Source organism: Plectropomus leopardus, chromosome 12 (genome assembly GCF_026936395.1).
Source record: "Plectropomus leopardus strain MGB_pleo_1.0 chromosome 12, ASM2693639v1, whole genome shotgun sequence".
In the NCBI taxonomy this organism is placed as follows: Eukaryota; Metazoa; Chordata; class Actinopteri; order Perciformes; family Serranidae; genus Plectropomus; species Plectropomus leopardus.
In genome coordinates, this window is record NC_142187.1 from 26,414,430 (window position 1) to 26,433,272 (window position 18,843).

An 18,843-nucleotide genomic window follows, 5' to 3' on the forward strand; every position below is an offset into this window, starting at 1 on the left:
AGGTATTCTAAGCCAAAGCATTATGTTTTCCCTATCTAACCTGTGTTTTTTGTGCCTAATTTTATAATTTTAACATATCTGATACATAGTAAACATACTCCCATAACATTTCTGTGGTTTGCAGAAACATGAGATGCCAAGCAATTATTCTGGTAATTGGGTTGTGCCTCACTGGGTTCAAGAGCATGTATAAACAAAATAAAGGGCAACACTTACCGTAACTCCACACGTCACTCTGGTGTGTGTATGTTCTGTTTAGAATAGATTCAAGAGCCATCCATTTTATTGGTACCTGTGAAGCAAAAAGAAGTCATATAATAATACAGATACAGATATTGCAGGACCTTCCAAAAATGCCATATACCTGTAAGTATACACTACACATAATAAAAAATCATCATTGTGATGCTAATTTAAGTAAATCTGGACAATAAGCTTGACTGGAACACTAACACAGATGATATATCCCTATAGTATCTTTAATGACTGCAGCACTGTGCCCCATCATAGGATTTTGCTGGCAAGATTTTACATGCCTGTGTTTGCTGAGGGTGTTTTTTTAAAAAGACGAAGAGAAGGTTAATTAGCTCAATGAGGCAGCAGCCTCAACTGTACACACGCCAATGGACTCTCAACAGCAATGACTGTATCAGTCTGTTAAAAGAGTAATAACTTAACGTGTAACTTGATGTCGTCATGACAAATTTGGCACTTTCTTAAATTAAAATCCGTTACTGTCTTTGTCCAATTCAAAACAAATGCAAATGTACTGTCATCTAGTGGTACAGAATTGCAATAGTCAATAACAGAAATCTTTTTATTGCAGAAATTTTTTTAGCAAAGGTATGAATTTTCAAAGAACTTCGGTGAGGACAGGCAACAAAATCTCTGGACACCTGGACGCCTTTTTCCATTAAATTGGAGAGATGGCTGACATCTCTATGGCCGAGCTCCAACACTCAGCAACTCACATCAAAACAACATAGACTGATAAATAGCACTACAGGTAAGAGGAATGATGTGCAATTTTGATTTTAGAGTGTACTGTGGCTTTAAGCAAAAGAAAACAAATGTTTCAAATGATCATACTATGGGACAACTATTACATTAAGGGTCAAAAATGAGTCGCCCTGCAAGTAAACACAAGCGCTACACATTCATCTGTTAGAAAAAAAAGTGCTTTCAATTGCACTAAGAAACACTGATAAGAGAAAGGACTTATCTGATATGTCATTTCTCTTCTCTCTGACAGAACTATTTATACTCATTACATAAGATACAATCTAGAGCAAAGCTACAAATGCAAAAATACCAACTTTCCTGACATGGAGCAAATTCACTCATCTACAGGAAGTCATCCATCTAATAAGCAGCCAGTTTGTAATGGGCTATAAATGCACAAATGAGGCTGCTCTTTAGCCTATCTGTGTGCAACAACAACTGATGACTGTAAAACTAAATAATTAATTTAAGTTATAGGGTAGAAAAATTCTCTTTTAAACTTGTTTTATCTTTTTGAAATATTCATGACAGACACACTCTCCCTGCTGTCTAGAAACAACTTTAATCATCAACCAACCTTCCCACCATCTGCATGGTACTCTTTCTCATCTGCGTTGAGGAGTTTAGCCAGACCAAAGTCGGTGATCTTGACATGCTGAGGTGTCTTCACCAGGACGTTTCTCGCTGCCAAGTCACGGTGTACTAAGTGGCGCTCCTCCAGGTAGTTCATACCCTTTTGTCAAACAAATGATGAAGAAGAAGTTATTACGTAAGTGCGGTGCTCTTTTTTCACAAGCTGTCAGTTATGACTGGATTCTCCGGTTTCAGAACATGGAAATTCTGCTTGATCAGACATGATCAAAGATCTAAAACTGCTTTCATGATAGACTTGTCATCATCACCTATTTCCAAGAGTCAGTACAAGACATGGTGAGGCTGTCATAAGCTTCTGTGCTGCTCAAATGTGGAACAAACTGCCAGAAGACTTGAGACAATAAAATGCTGCAGGAAAGAGTCCTAAAACGTGGAAACGAGTCACGATTTTTGCACTTCCTGTTACCTTGTCTCGTAGTAGATGGGTTTTTCTTTTAAAACAAACTTTTTAGTTTGTTTTTTTGGTTTTATTCTGCATGCTTTTGGTTGCCTTTGGTTATTACTTATGCTATATAAACGAGTTTGCCTTGCATATTAAGTTATTTCAAATAACTAAAGTTGTTAACAATGAAAAGCAGCACATACTGTACTTTCTAGCAGTTGCAAAACAAAATTTTATCGTAGGCTCTGTATAACTCAAAAAATAACCACACAGAGACTTGAAATAAACATCATCGTTATTGCAGGCAAACAACATTGAAATCTTAATCCAGCCCCATACAAGTTACACCTATTGAGCAGACACTACCATGTAACTTGACGCCTTTACAACGTTTCTTTCTTACCTTGGCTATCTGCACACACCAGTTGAGCAGGTACTGGGAGCCGATATTGTCCTTGTTCTCTTTGACATAGTCCAGCAGGCAGCCGTACGGCATCAGCTGGGTGACGAGCTGCACTGTGGACGTCAGGCAGATGCCGAGCAGACGACACACATGGGGGTGTTCCACACTGGCCATCACGTAAGCCTCCTGTGGTGCGCATGAATAAATATTGTCATTCAATGTTTAATATAATTTGGGGACAATCAGGTCACACAAACAACAAAACAAACACCTTATCTAGTGCAGGGGGTTAAAAATAAGGTCATTTACACTGATGGAATAAAGGTGCAGTTAATTAATTTGCAGAACGTTATAATGTCACAGTGAAGTTGACCTATAAACTTTTGGCTGTAAAATGTGACGTTATAACTTCATAATTTTATCCTATTAGATATTTGAGTGAAATTTTGTCACAATTACATATGAATTGGTTAAGTTATGGCCAAAACCATGTTTTGTGAGTTCACAGTGACCTTGACCTTTGATTTTCAAAAACTAAGCTAATCAGTTTATTTTTTAAAGTGAACTTTTGTGCCAAATTTGGGGACACTCCCTCAAGGCCCTCTTGAGATATTATGTCTTAGAGAATGAGACTGACTCACGGTCACACTGACCTAGTCCTTTGACTAACAAAATCTCATCAGTTCATTGATGAGTCCAAGAAATTCCCTAAAGGTCTTTCTGAGATATTGCTGTTACACAAACAAGACAGACAAGTTCACAGGGACCTTGTTTTTGACCTACAACCAACTAAATCTAATCAAGTTCACTGTTAGGTCCAAGTGAACATTTCCTCGTAGCAAATTACTTCATGGCCTTTCTTGAGATATCGCATTTACAAGAATGGGACATAAAACCCCAAAACATAATGCCTCCGGCCACAGCTGTCCCAGGTGTTGAGGCATAAAAAATGATTGAGAAAAACATCTTACAGCACATTTTATCTTCCACTGAACAAATATTGGTATAATGGTAGTCCATATTTACCCTGGAAACTGATAGCTCAAGAAACATGACATTTGGGGAAACATACAGTGTTGAGGGATAAGTTTCTTAGCAGCAGTCATACCCAGCCAAGCATATTTTATGTGGCTCAGCTGAGAGTGGAAACTCTCAGTTGTCATAACAGAAAAGCGACTTAAAAAAAAAAAACATGGGGATAATCCGCACTGGCCACTTACACCAGGCTTCCTACGTGGAGACACGTTCAAACAGCACTTCAAACTGAGTTTTATTTAGTAGATTTCCTGCCGTGAGTACATTAATTGCATCCCACACGACTACACAGTATCAAAATTGTCCAGTAAATAACCACATTATTGTTTGGAGCCCTGTAATTTTGACAGTCTGATGAGGGCAAGGCTTCAAAGTGCATTTGAAAACAAGGTTCTACCCTCAGGTTACAAAGTTCAGAGGATGTGCATGTCCACCACAACTTCCAGATGTACAATGACTGAGCAACACAACCACAAAATCACAGGACCTAAGATGCACATTTAGCCGTTAGCATAATGTATTTTGAACAGGCTGCTTTTACAGTGTGGCTACAGAACTGCATTCCTTTCCACAACACCTCAGCCTTGAGTTACAAACCAACGCCCACACATAGCCCTCCAATGAATTAATCTCATTTCCTATAGCCCCGTAAGAGGGTCAACCATGTAGAAACATGACACATTCTCCATTACAAGGAAAAGAAGTAGTCATTAGTTTCAAATCAGGTTGCGTGTGCTATAAATTACAGGATACATTACGTTAAATTGACGTCTGGGAAGCAATAATTGTCACTCACTTTGTGCAACACATTGAGGCACTTCTGAGCCATTTTAATCCAGTCAAAATATTGTGATAATTGCTCAAACAATGTGTCTAGAGTTTTTAACTTTTATATGTCATGTCTCACCAGTAGCATACACTTTACTTTAGTAGTCTGGGAAATAACATTTCAAATGAAAGGCTTTTTTTAGTTCTGACTCAGTGTTACAGTAAGCTTGGAGTCAAAAAAATGTACCACATGAATCAGTAAACCTACGTCCAAGATCTCTTTGTTTGCTTTTGGTGATGTAGCCTCCCTCAAAACCTTGATGGCAACTGGTATCTTCACATCCTCTCCCTCTGGAACCCACAGGCCCTGTAAGGACACAAGTTTGTTATTTTTTATGCTCTATTTATACCTGGGTCATTGAGTGAACACAAGTGCATACATGTACAGAACTATTACAGGTGCAGACGTGTTTGTATTGCATGAATGCAACACCACCTGCAAACACTTTGTACAACCAATATATTTATTAAGAACCTTAGTCCCCTCTAAATTTACTCACCTACTCAAGTACTCTGCTTGAGTACATTTTTGAGGCACTTGTACTTCCATTAATGCTATGCTAAATACTATACATTGTGCTCCACTTCATATAGTTGAACTCTTACATACTAAAGATGTGGCCAATTATTATATATGATCCATTATCACAGATTAAACTACTTAAATCAATAATCTCCACTTTAACTACCTCAGTTATTAAAATGCTGGGGTGCCCAGTGGCTCAGTGGATAGAGCGAGTACCCCATGTATAGGGGCTGTGTCCTCACCTATCACCACTTACGGCTAAAAGACAAAAAAAATCTAAAAAAAAAGATATATATATATATATATATATAAATGCTGCTTACATCTTTATGCATCAGTAATAATCGTAACCAAAAAATAAAATTTATCTATTACGAGGTCCTAATGACTACTATGACTTTTGTACCAATATTTAATAAGTATACTCTGCAAATAATATTTTTGTACTTCTACTTCAACAAAATTATGACCGCAACACTTTTACTATAGCAGTGTTTTTAGTATTTTGACTAACTATAGATGACTACACCTCATATTCCCCTAAAATCACCCATAACTTAAATAGTTTTTCCCACAAATGATCATTTGTATAAAAATGACCCACCTCCACACTATGTTGAATTCATCAAGAAAACTTTGTTTTTCTCACATGCCTCAGCTGTGAACAAAAAATACAAAACTCATAGGGGTTCGTGTGTCACAGCAGCAAAACTACATAAAAACATCTATTTACAAACTCTCACACAACTCCTGCAGTATAATGTCTCATGTATCCAGTCATATGTTCAATACTTTCAACACAGGCCTTTGCAACAGAGAACGAAGCGAGAAGTCAAACTTTCCTGTGCTCTCTTCAAAGACAGACTCCACTGACAAAAACATCAATTTTACTTCACTCAACTAAACTAAATTAAACATGGATTACACTGCATGAGTTGTGTGAGAGTTTGTAAACAGATGTTTTGATTGAGTTTTGCCTTTGTTTAACATGGACACACATGACTTCAATAAATCAAGAATTTCCTCAGTTTTTGGATTTTCCATTCACTGTGGAGGCACGAGACGAGAAAAACAACATTTTCTTCCCCCAAAAAAACCTGGTTTAAGTAATTAATATACAAATGATTATTTGGGGGTTGAAGTAGTCCTAAAAACCTAATTCTACCCATAAGTCTGTTACCAAGTCTTACCCCTCAAATAGCCCTTTAAACCGCCTACAAAAATGTCCTTATTTTCAAGATGTTTACTTGAAACTGGTTCTCACAAAGATATATATATTTTTTAAAAAACACATGTGTAATTGTTTTTGCACTAAGTAAGAACTTTGTGGTGACTTCCATCCTCTCTCTTTACTCTAAGATTTACCTAAAAGCAACCTAAAACACACGGCTAACTCTGTAGAGACCTTTTGTCTCCATATGATAAATAAGTCCCCACAGTCCTCTAAACACATATCCCCACAATAAGATTTATACAAGTATATATAAACAGATGCACACAGCACTGAAAGAGAGAGTGGAATCACTCATGCATGATCTGGCAGTTAAAAATGTGTCTTTTAATTGAAAAATTGACAGCAGATGTACATGAGCGGAATCACTGACGGATGTTGGTTATGTAAACTTGGCACACACAGTAATTCTTAACTCCAGCTTCAATAAAGCTCAACGCCAGGGAGGAATTTTGACAGCAAGGTGTTGTGAGACAAAAACCTGTAGCATGTTATTACCTTGTAAACTGTACCAAAAGCTCCTGATCCAAGCACTTTGATTTTCTTAAATTCAGGTTCCTTCAGGATCCGCAGCAGAGCCTGGTTTGGAGCCTCTCCACTTGGGGTCAGAGGTTCAACCAACTGGAAAAAAAGGGACTTAATATCTTGCAAATCACACAAAAAAAATCAGTACTGTAAACATAACAACACTGATGCCTGCACGATTCCTTTCAAGCGATAGAAGACAAGGCAAAATTTCTATTACTGCTTATAACAGGCTCGAATCTCTGTAAATTATCCCCCAATATCTCAAAAACAAGTCCTGTCAACTTCTTGAAGTATGCTGCCTCAGTAGCCTCATCGTACCTCTCTCTCTTGGAGAAGTCTACGCATGGTTCTCTTCCTCTTGATGTGGCGTCGGCGGAGCAACACAAACACAGACAGGCCGGCGATGAGAACAGCCAGCAGCCCCCCAACTACACCAGCTGCAATCATGGAAAGGCCAGAGGATCTGAAAGACAGGTGGGAGCTCATTTAAGAATGCAGATGGAAAACAGAGCACATTTACAAATCCAGTAAACAAGGAGGGATGAGATTAAAGTGTCGAACTTGGGTGAAGTCAGTGTATACTTCAGCATCAGGGGTCGGTGTTGCTGTATTTACTCACCTTTCAACCTGGCAGCCTTCAAGACCAGGACCGATGCACCTGTAAAGAAATCAAAGCAAACAGTCTGATGAACCACACTTGACTTTACACTGGAAATTCCCAAAGTCATCATAAGTCACTTTTTTTTCACCATGTAGTGCAATTGGCTACAGGACTAAATTCTTTGAATGCACGAATCACTGGGATTTGTTAGTGGGGGTTAGTAATTTAAAATAGTGGTGACCAAATGGGGCCACTGAAAATCTTGAGGGGGTACACTAAAACCAAATACTGATATACATCCTTTTCTGATTTTACAGTTAATGTTACTAATTATTTGATATATAAAGACTAAGTTTCTTGGTAGTCCATCAACGTCACCGTTAGGTCTGCTTTCATCTCACTCAGTTATTTTTTCTCTGTTCTATAATGTATTGCAGACCTCTGTCTGTTGAATACTGCATTGCAATGGAAACCAACAGTAAAGGCATTCAGAAATATACAAAATACTGGTTTGGTTTTTGTAAAAAATGTATCAAATTTTTTAAAAAAATGGGCAAATATGAAAAATCACTTGTATTTTCCTTTTTATCCCAATGCATGTCATCTGTTCTAAATTGTCTAATTTCATCATTGATCTGATCAAATATTGACTCATTTTGCAAGCCGACCTCTCTCTCTCCGGTCTGCGCCAACTCAACCAGAGCTGACCCTCCTGGCTTGGATTAAGTTACTGCATTAACATTACAACAGACAAATGTTTGCAACACAGAGAAACATGGTGCCAGTTCTCAGGTTGGGCTGAACAATGCTTTTACCCTTGAGTGCAGTTCTTGTGGCAGAGCTTGCACACTTTCATCGCATCTGCGTATTTCCACACCAGTGTGTCGTCCTCCCCTGGCACTCCTTGGGGACAGCGAGACACACAGAACAGGCCGTCTTGGAAGTTGGCACACTTAGTACAGTTTCCAGGATCCTGAAAGTAAAAGAAAAAAAACATGATGTTTACGACGCTCTTGAGAGGAGTAGTAAATATTATGTAAACTGCCCTGTCTCATAGTAATAATTTCTCAAACCAAGCTGTGTCAATCTTTTCCATAAAGATCCAAATGTTTGGCACTGAAAAACCCACCCAGAAATGTTTGGTGGTTTAGTTTGAGCCTGTATAACTCTGTTCTCTGTGAGACTTATTGCAATCAAGTGCTGCAATGTGATACTTTCTTTCAACCCATCAACTTCTTTTTTCAATAATGATACCCTACATTCCAAGAGTTGCTTTAAACAACCTCAAAACAGGGCGTGAACTTGTTGTTTTCAGTCAAAGACAGGATTATGAGAATATAGACTGTGTGCCAACTAGATCACGCAGCCACACCCTTCATCCAAAACACAACATGCCTTGTGGCTGCACTGCATTATGGTCTAATGAGGCTGCTGTTGATGGAGAAATTGGTAGCGCTCAACACATTTCATGCTCTTTGATTCTGACACAAAAAACATGATATTTAATTATCACATTCATAAATAATGTCCACAAAGCTGCTCTGCATTAGTAGAACTGTCTTTGTAATATTTGTGATAATAGCTTTGAGACACACATACAGGGGCACTGCAGGTTGCAGTCCCGTTCAAGCGCAGACACTCGGGGTGACACTCCACGCAGGTTTTATTCACGACGGTCTCCCGCGGCTCTCTGCAAAAACAACAACAAAGCAGACAGACTCTCACCACCAGCGCGCCTCAACTCAAACAGTTACATGTGAAGTGAAATTCTTGATCCCTTTTTCGAGGGCACAAGTTAAACTGTAAGCATGTCCAGATTCAATGTTTGACAGAGATCTGCAAAGATAAACAGATGTGAGTGAATGTGCCATTTCAGCGACAGTGTTTGTCTTAAATCTACTGGAAGTTTAAGTTCAAAATACCTTGGATCGTATTTGGACTTTGAATCGATTTATCAATAAATCCTCATTTAATGTCATAGTCTGGAAATGCTTGTGGTATGAAAACAGACTTTGAGGGAGTTAACTTCAGAGAGCACAGATCTGATGTTCAGACTGTTTGTCTAAAATACGGAACACTGCATTTCGGAGCTTAAAAAGGCATTAAACCCAGATTCCTCCCTCACCCCTCCAGGATGTTGCAGGAGTCAACACAGCTCCCATCACGGCTGTAGTCACGGCAGGAGAAACACATGTCCGGGCCGGGGCCCCAGCAGCTGTCCGTGGTACACTTTCTGTCACAAGTGTTGTTCCTCAGAGCTGAAAACAAACATACAATCTCAAGATCTTTTCAGCATAATTATCCAATTTTGAAATAAGATTCCATTAATTAAATCTGGCTTGTGCATTGTGTAATCAGCAGTTGCAAAACAAAACAACAAAAATGATCTGGCTGAGTTCAGTGTGGGAAAAACAAATTCACTTTACCACATGTGGCAGCATCAGCGTTGTCCTCTATTGTAGCACTTTGGCTTTCTGATTTAAAGAGCCTCTTCCAGTGACTTTTGTCAGTGTAGCACAGGTTCTTGTTCTTAATGATGACCACGTCTCCACCGCTGATTTCTTTCAGGGAGCGAAGCCCCAGGTAGCTGATGCCGAGCTGAACTACCATCACACTGCGGCTTCCACTACAAAAGAAAAAAAAAGGTGGAACAGGAAGAGGACAAGAAAAAAGGCAGATTTTATGACAGCCTTGAATAGCGCTTAGCGCTCAAATAACAAATTCATTTCTCCTGATCCAGCTGTTGTGAATCTACGGGGGGGCTTTTACAAGGAACATACCGTTTAGTTCGTCCTCGAACGATCTCCAGATTCTTGAATGGGCTGAGTGAGCTCATGCTTGCTGGCCACTCTTGAATCAACAAGTATCCTGAAGCAACACATGGATTGTTAATTGTGAAACACTTCAGCGTGCATTTAATGTGTCATGCATTACTCAGCTGTTATGCAGTCTTACCAGTTATTTCCTTAACTGTCTTAAACACATCAAGCTGAGAAGGCTCCATCTTCGGTGTTTTGGTATATGAATCACTAAAAATAACAAGAATGTACATGTTAGCTGCTCGGTAATCTATTACATTTAATAGCATTGGTATACAAAGGCCTGTAAGCTAAAATGCTGTTAAAAGGATAGTTTGGACCTTTTAAAGTGGGTTGTATGAGGTACTTTCCCATAGTCAGTGTATCCCATATAATAGATGATGGTCAGCACAGCCCCACTTTGGAGAAGAAGGCAGGAGAACTGCCACAGAAGCAGAGCATTGAAAAGCTGTAATGAAGGCAGCAAAACATATTCTGGCCTACTCAAAAAAGTCCCAATTAAAAAAAATCAATAATGGATTAAGTGTACGTTGCATTGAGAATATTATCACCACTTTGCCTCGATGCAGACGTCCTGCTCTGATAGGGAAGCCACTACACTCCATTAAGAAAAACAGTAATTTTAGCTCACTGAACTCAGTATCAGCTGATCTACCGCTGCCTCGATCAGGTAGTTAGTTTGTGTTACTGTGCGACTTTAGTAAATCAGAACGAACCCTTTTTAATGCCAAAATCACACAAAAAAACTGACTGATCAATGCAGCAGTAGCCCAGCCACCCCTGTGCTCTGAGAGGTAAAATTACTGTTCTTCTCAATGGAGTCTGGCTTTGCAGAGAGCCATTTAACAGCTTAACAGTTCCCTGTCAAAACTGCTGTCTGTGTCAAGACAAAGCGGTGAAAAGTGGGACTTCTTTTCTGTGTCTAAAGTATGTTTTGTTGCTGACCCTGTCTGCAGCAGTACATTGCTTCGCTTCTCTGTTGGTACTCCTACTTGCCTCTCCAAACTGAGGGCATGCCAACTGACATTTACTGTATGTTACACACTAACTGTGGAAAGTACCTCATACAACCCCATTTCAAAAGATCCAAACTATCCCTTTGATGTCCTTGACTTACCCGTGAATCGAAGTGCGGATGATAGCAATGTTACCATTGATTTTTGTGCAGTTTTTAAAGTAGTCGATGTTGGTGGCATTGACAGACAGGGTGTGAGTCAGATTTCCTGTTCCAAGTCCATTACACACTGTAAACAATTAAGAAAACAAATCAGTACAGAAACTGATGTAAAGATCTTGACTGTACTCAAAATTTGGGTTTTAAGCTGAATCTGAGCAGGGCATTTTAGAGACCGCAAACTGTTAAAAGTACTGTAGTATTCAGACCCTTAAGAAATATAAGCAATACTACCAAGTAAAGTAAGGTACTACGTGAAGTATCAAAAGTAATTATTATGCAAGTAGTATGTTTCCTTAAAGAAAACAGAAAAAAAAATCCACCTAGCAGCACCTCTAATGCTTATTAGTTAACATGTTATACCTCCTTTGTTTAATTCGTTCAAATACTGACTTGTAAAAATTACATTTGTGGTATATTGGGGGGGTCGCTAAGTTTCTTTGCTGCTGGCTGTAACAGCTCACTTTGTAATTACTGTACTAAGAATGGTTATCAATCTACTCATCTAACTCTAAGCAAGACATATCCAAAAATGGTAAAAGTTAAAAAAAAACAAAACAAAAAAAAACACAGAGTAACACTGGCTTGAAATGTTTCGAAGCTGAAGTTTGAATAGCATAACACGAAAGCACTCAAGTTCCTCTGAACTGTAAAACAAAATAAATCTTCTTCCACCATTGCACACTACACTCTATATGAGTCAGAAACATGTCACCAGGTTGTTGAGTGATAGTTTAACCCCCTACCTTTTGGGCACAGTCCGTCACACTTGGCGCACTTCCTGATTCCTCCATCGTCCACCTCGTAGGTGTTAACACTGCACGTCCGCACACACGCTCCATGATCAGTTACAACATAGTTATCTGGAATTATTCCAAAAATACAAGCTATTTACTGCACAATTATGCAACATTTACAGGTTGAATAAAATTAAAAACATTTAAATAAGCCTTTAAGCATTAATAACCTGTATGAGTTATGCAAAAAACATGATTATAGATGCATAATAATAATGCTGCAAGCCTTACAGTATATACTGTGTAACACTGGGACAGACCTGTGTAAGTTAAACTGAGAAAGAAAGTTGTTGCATTAACACGCCCTGAAACTCAATCATTTTCTTTCGATGTTTCTACAGTTTATAATTAAACTTAGACAAACTGTAACCACTGAATGTGTAACAACTGAAGGACAACCTGGGCACTTGTTCAGCATACCACACTGTGAAAATGCTCATAATCATGCATGATTTGTTTCACACTGGCCAGTGAAGCCTGCTTGTTTTACTTTATTTATCTTAACTGCCAAAACAACAGCTTCAGAGTATACCATTAATATATCAGTGTCTGGGAAGGTGAAAAGTTTAGGAACAATCTTGGCAAAAAAAATACAAAAAATTTGGACTAAGTTTAGTTTATCCGTTCTTACGTGGGCAGCTCTTGACACACGTGGCCCCGAAGTTGTACTTTCCATGTGGGTTGGGTACCAGCTGGTGCAGGTTGGGGTCGTAGCGCATGAGGCCCGGGCAGGAGTCCTTACACACCCCGTCGTCCTGGAAGTCCCGACAGGCCTGCAGCACAAACAAAAGTCATCCAGTACACAGGGACCATAACAGAGCCCCACACTAATGATAACACTGCATTCCTCTACAGCCCTGGCTTAATCCTCAGCACTGCACTAAGAGAGAGAGCAGACGCCGATACTGGAGGCACTGCCAAATAACAGATTTAATCAGCAGTTATTTGTCTCATTGGTACTGAAACCAATAACAGTACTTCTGATCATAAAAACAGATGCCACTGAGTGAGGGCTTTGTTTTGTTGGAGGCTCCTCATGCAGATTTGATGCTTAAATATGAAACATTCAGTGTGTTTTGTTGCTTAAGCTTGTCTCCTCCCCAACTCCTTTAGCATATCATGACTCTTGTCCCCTGTGTGAAGGTGTCTTTCTCTCACCAGACAGTCGGTGGGCCGCGGTCCTGTGCAGCCTGCAGCACAGTGCTCATTACAGCAGTCACTGGGTGAAGGCCCTTTGCATCTCTTAGAGCACTGCTGTGCACAGTTCAGCTTTGTCACTGGACATGAGGACAGGGCAAAGTCACTGGAATGACCTCTAGCAAGTTTTTCTATTTTTTTTTTAATTTTGAGGCCATATTAAAGGGACAGTTCAAGTCAAAATTAAAAATACATATTTTTAAACTTACTTCTAGTGCTATGTATTAATCTGGATTGTTTTGGTATGAATTGAGGAGTTTTGGTGAGATATCGTCCTTCTCTCAAATACAGTGGAACCAGATAGCATGCGGCTTGTGGTGCTCAAAGTGCCAAAAAACACAATCAAAAAACTCAATAACAATGTCTCTTTCCAGATATCATGACCTGGTTGTGAAAAATCTTGGTGTAAACTGTTTCATGTAGGGAACTATTTCCCTATAGAAGAAGGAAGCATGCATCTACTCATGGACAGGAGGTTCAGTTGGCAACTGTAGTTTGGCAGCTGTAGTTTGGTATAAAGAAAATAGTTCCTACATGTAACAGTTCACAACAAGGTCTGTGGATTATTTTGAGTAACCAGGTCATGATTTCTAAAAAGGGACATTGCTGTTGAATTTTTCAAATGTACTTTTTTAGTGCTTAGTTTTATAAATTCACAAGAAGGGAGATATCTCAAACAGTCTGCAAACCACACCAAAACAATCTAGATTAATAAGTAGCACTACAGATAAGGGGAAAATTAAGGACTTTTTATTTTGGGGTAAATTGTTCCTTTGAAATGTATATCACAACACTTTGCATGTTCATATTATGGCAAAATGAAAGGAGCATAAATGCAAATCAATTCACTTTACTTTTGTTAATAGACCACAAAGTAATCTGAATATGCAGAAAGACACATTTTTTTCTCAGCGTTAGAGTATGTAAATTATCTAAAAGGATGGCAAACTGTTTTTAGTGTTTTAGCACATCATGAGTTTAGATATACTGTATACTAATAATAACATATTATTTAAAATAGGTTACAGATTACAGCTTAAATCCAGTATTGAATTTTTGGTTAGTTTCCATGATAAAATTTAATCAATGCTTACAGGTCTGACAGTTTTCAGGACCGGGTGCCCAGCAGGAGCCATTGAAGCAGCTTGAGTCACATTTTTTACCTGTAAAAGTAGAAAACAAGAAACAAACAAGAAAACATTTGAATTTGAATTTCACACCTTAAAATTCTTTAATAAGAATTCTTTAATAAGAATTTTAAAGAAAGAAGATGAATTTATTTCTGTGCAGTCTTTGCTTTTTGCTGTGATGTTTTTAACTTACAACGTGGATGACTGATGGGCAATGGAAGCACCATTTTGGGTTTGCTCTCAGCGTTGACAATGTCATACCACTGTATTGTTTCGACATTGCATGGCTGGTTAGTCCCAAACTTAACACCGCCTTTAAGAATTTCTGCAAGAGAAAAAAAATACTGCTGGGTGATTCCAACAACACTACGTAATTAATTTTACCACACAAATTTTTTTACAGGTTTATAATAACACAAGGTTTGGCAAAAAAAATCCTCTCCCAGAGAACTAAAGAAACAGAGAGGTGGACTAACCTGTCAGGCTGGTCAGCAGAATCTGGTCGGTGCCCTGACCTGTAGGTTTGTCATAATTGGTGAGCACAGCGAGGCCGTACATTCCCTCATAGAGCGAATGACCTCGAATGATCCGAAGATTCTGCAGAGGAATCCTGGATGCTGTGTTGAGGGCAATCAGCACATAGCCGCCCACTTCCTCAATAGACTGTGCAGAAGTAAAATAAGAGAAAAAGCCTAGTTAGAAAGTAAAGAAGCTGAGTTATCTAGCACTGACAAAGTTGTGTGATGTTGTATGTTGACTGTCATCGTAAGTAGTGATACTGAGATTGTTGAATCTCAGATGCTGAGATAGCTAATGGTTATTACTTTGGTTTAAAAAAAAAAAAAAAAAACAAAAAAGGGGGCTGTGCAGCACTTCTTCTGCCACTAGACGGCAATACTTGTGACCAATCACACCTGAAGCACTTTTTGCACTTACTAAGGGTTTTTTTTCCTTAAGTCTAAATTCTTGCTTGTGTTGTACGTCGCTTTGGATAAAAGCGTCTATTAAATGAAATTGTAGAATTGTAGAGTCAGAAAGTCAAACAGAGAGTCAGGCATTCTCCAAGCATTTATATACATTTATATCAACCATACAACATAATATAGAGAAATTTGTTGGCCATAATGGTGGCATAAATTTGAAATGCATGTTAATAACTGTATCATTAATATATAGTGTTGACTTTAATCTAAAATTAGAATAATTAATAGTTAACGGAAATAGTTTTGCTGTGAGCTGCTTAATATTTAAGATATTGGCCGTAGAGATGTCTGCCCTCTCTCCAATATAACGGAACAATATGGCACTCAGCCTGTAATGCTCAAAGTGCCAATAAATACATTCATAAAACTTCACAGAAAAGTCTCATCCAGAGACCATGACTCATGACTCAAAATAATCCACACACCTTGTAATGGGAAGTTTCTGTAGGAACTATTTTATTTCTCACAGTCTACAGCTGCCAACCGTATCACTGTGCAGAAGGAAGTGTACATCTGCTGCTAGCTCACCTAGCATCACCGAGCTAGCTAACATTACAGCTCAGCCGAGGAGGACGTCATTTATGTATACATCTCGCGTTGTCACAAGCACTAGCCTTTCATCCATGAGTAGATGCACATTTCCTTCTGCGCAGTGATAAGGCTGGTGGGTGTAGTTCAGCAGAAAGGAAATAGTTCCTTCATGACACTGTTTAAAACAAGGTCCGCAAATTATCTTGAGTAACTGCATCATGATTTCTGAGAAAAAACATAGGTGTCGAGTTGTATTTATTATTTATTGTGCTTGGAGAACGATAAGTCGAGTGCCATCTCATTCCATTACATTGGAGAGAAAGCAGACATGTACAGCCTCTATCTCCAACACTCTGCAACTCACACCAAAACTAACTAGATTGATAAGTAGCACTACAGGGAAAAGGGAAAATATGTAATTTTGATTTTGGGGTGAACTGTCCCTTTAAAATCCTGACTAGTCCCTACAGGTCTTCCGCTCAGGCTTCAGCAACAACCTCCACCAGTAAAAAAAAGCTGTCAAATTTATCTCTGTCACTTGTATCATTTCTTGTAGTGAGTGTAGACGACCTTCTTGTGAGTACAGCAGTTTTATTGACTCAGAGCTTCTCTTGTCTGGATTATGACAGCTGGACAGGAAGCAGACACTGTAAAAGGAGATTTTATCAAGCTGAAGATGAAAAAGTGAGAGGGAGAAAAACGAGATTTTGAAAAGTGAAGGAGTCATGCCCCCTCCGCACTGGCCCTTGCAACTACTGCATGATATCTGCTGACTTGTATGTTATTCTGTTTGTGTGTGCAAGCTTGCATGTGAGTGTGTGTGGTCCCTCGTCACATCTGCCCAGTGTTCACAACCTTGTCGCTACAGCTGGGGTTCAAGCGAAGCTCCAACTGGAGCGCCACAAACACACTGAATCATCTGTCACTAAAGACTTACTCTCCACTGATTTTAATTATCTGCACTGAAGCGATAAGAGCAGTGTAGAGCCTGCGAAGATGCTGGACAGATTGTCTGGCAAACTGGATTCAGACCACCAAAGAGATGATTGGAAACTTCTCCCATCTATTTTGTGCACATTAAGTGTCCGCTGCTAACGGAGTACAGTGTTTACCGAAAGGAAGGACAAGTCACGGTGGTCCTCCATGTAGGTGACTTCCAGATTCTCCAGGACCACGGTGCAGTTGCTGTAGGTCTTAACCATGTTCAGGTAGTGGTCCTCTTTGGTACCCAGAAGATTTAAACGGTTGGTGATGCCTTGACATACTGCAAAGAAAGACAAAATACATTTTGAGTTACTGCATAGTGATAATAAGACCCTACGCACCAGTCAAGTTACAGTAACAGTTTGACCAGTCTAACCAAATGTCTCTCCTTTCCCTCCTTCCTGAGTACTGACGATATAGCCAGAAAAGTGTTTCTGCAAAACATTATGATGTCACAGTAAGGCTGACCTTTGACCTTCGGCTATATCATGTCAGTACTTCATAATTTTGTGTTATAAAGATAACAGTTTGAAATTCTGTCACAATTAGCAAATTTGTTCTTGAATTATGGCCAAAAGCATGTTTTGTCAGGTCAAAATGACCTTGACCTTTGACCTTCAACCACCAAATTCTAATCAGTTCGTTCTTAAGTCCAGGTGGATGTTTGTGCCAAATTTGAGGATATTCCCAAAAGGCCTTCTTGAGATATTGCATTAAAGAGAATGATACGGACGCAAAGTCACATTGACTGTGGCCTTTGACCACCAAAATGTAGTCAGTTCATTGAGTCTAATTAAATATTTGCCAAATTTGAGGAATCTCCCACAAGGCCTTCTTGAGATACTGCGTGCACAAGAGCGGGTTGGACAAAATGTCACATTGATCTTGACCTTTGACCACCAAATTCTAATCTGTTCATAATTAAGTCCAAATGAATGTTTGTGCCAAATTTGAAGAAATCCACTTAGAGCGTTTTTTAGATATTGTGTTCACCAGAGTGAGACAAACAAGGTCACAGTGACCTTGACCTTTGAACCATGACCACTAATATCTTATCATTTTCTAGTTGAGCGTGAGTGGACAGTTGTGCCAAATTTAAAGAAATTCCCTCAAAATGATTTTTAGAAATTGCATTCACAAGAATGGGACAGACGGACAGATGGAGGGACAACCCGAAAACATAATGCTTCTAGCCTCAGCTAGATTGGAGAATTTTGTTAGATATATTTGAATGTTACTTGAAACACAAGATACAAACTGGTTGTAAGTCATCTGCTGTGTCACAAAAGCACTTATCCGAGGCCGACAGTGTCAGAAACATTTACCGCTTATGTAACACCCCGGCTCAATTGATGACTGTCTGTGTGTGTCTGTTTGTGAATTTGGTCTGCACAGTCATAACTTGGCCAGCTTTCATGTGAAAATAACCGTTGTGGGTTGCATCTACAATAGGAATCAAATCTCAGCAATGAAGCTGAGTTCTGGTTCATGAGTCAAAGTGAGCTGGCTGTATTTATGCTGGCAGAGGGCTGAATCTTTCCGCCGCTGTGCAGGCTAGTTAAAACAACCACAGCGACCAGCTTCTCCAAACCCATTGTGTCATTTCAGAGAAGAGATTTGGTGTGTCACAGATTCCATGAGATTTGAGAGTAAGTTTCTTGCTGGTAACTTTAGCTTTCTAAAGCTCATAATTGATAACAGTCTCAACAACTTTAGCCGAGTATAAGCATATCTGATTTTAGGGCAAGTTCTTGACATGACTAAATAACAACTAAGGGCTTACATCGCATGCTGATCCGTGCACTTTTTTGAGTTTTCAGTGCCAATAACAACAAAGCAATTCAGAGAGATTCACAGGACTACAAATGTGGGCAGCCTATCTGGCTTTATGCAATAAAGGGCTGAGATAAGGAAGGCAGTTTTACTGATAAGTGCAGGAGACACAAGAGGCTGTTTTATTTGATGCCGTTTTTAAAGGAAGAGTGCAAGCTTTAAGAGAGCAGGTTGTCTTCCTCGCTCTGTTCTCGAGTCTCCTGAG

At 39.2% G+C, this 18,843-nt stretch overlaps 1 protein-coding gene across 1 annotated transcript in view; it reads right to left on the reverse strand.

The window, feature by feature from the left end:
- egfra (epidermal growth factor receptor a (erythroblastic leukemia viral (v-erb-b) oncogene homolog, avian)) overlaps positions 1-18,843 on the reverse strand; it is a 55,208-nt gene that overhangs the window by 10,144 nt on the left and 26,221 nt on the right. Inside the window, exons 2-22 of the mRNA XM_042497209.2 lie at positions 16,934-17,085; positions 14,784-14,970; positions 14,501-14,632; positions 14,272-14,340; positions 13,139-13,257; positions 12,612-12,753; positions 11,930-12,046; positions 11,127-11,253; positions 10,146-10,219; positions 9,971-10,058; positions 9,617-9,816; positions 9,316-9,448; positions 8,790-8,880; positions 8,006-8,163; positions 7,209-7,247; positions 6,908-7,052; positions 6,560-6,682; positions 4,513-4,611; positions 2,442-2,627; positions 1,580-1,735; positions 217-292 (exon numbers count right to left, since the gene is read on the reverse strand). Coding sequence (XP_042353143.2) covers positions 217-292; positions 1,580-1,735; positions 2,442-2,627; positions 4,513-4,611; positions 6,560-6,682; positions 6,908-7,052; positions 7,209-7,247; positions 8,006-8,163; positions 8,790-8,880; positions 9,316-9,448; positions 9,617-9,816; positions 9,971-10,058; positions 10,146-10,219; positions 11,127-11,253; positions 11,930-12,046; positions 12,612-12,753; positions 13,139-13,257; positions 14,272-14,340; positions 14,501-14,632; positions 14,784-14,970; positions 16,934-17,085 — 2,613 coding nt within the window. The remainder of the gene's footprint in view (positions 1-216; positions 293-1,579; positions 1,736-2,441; positions 2,628-4,512; positions 4,612-6,559; positions 6,683-6,907; positions 7,053-7,208; positions 7,248-8,005; positions 8,164-8,789; positions 8,881-9,315; positions 9,449-9,616; positions 9,817-9,970; positions 10,059-10,145; positions 10,220-11,126; positions 11,254-11,929; positions 12,047-12,611; positions 12,754-13,138; positions 13,258-14,271; positions 14,341-14,500; positions 14,633-14,783; positions 14,971-16,933; positions 17,086-18,843) is intronic.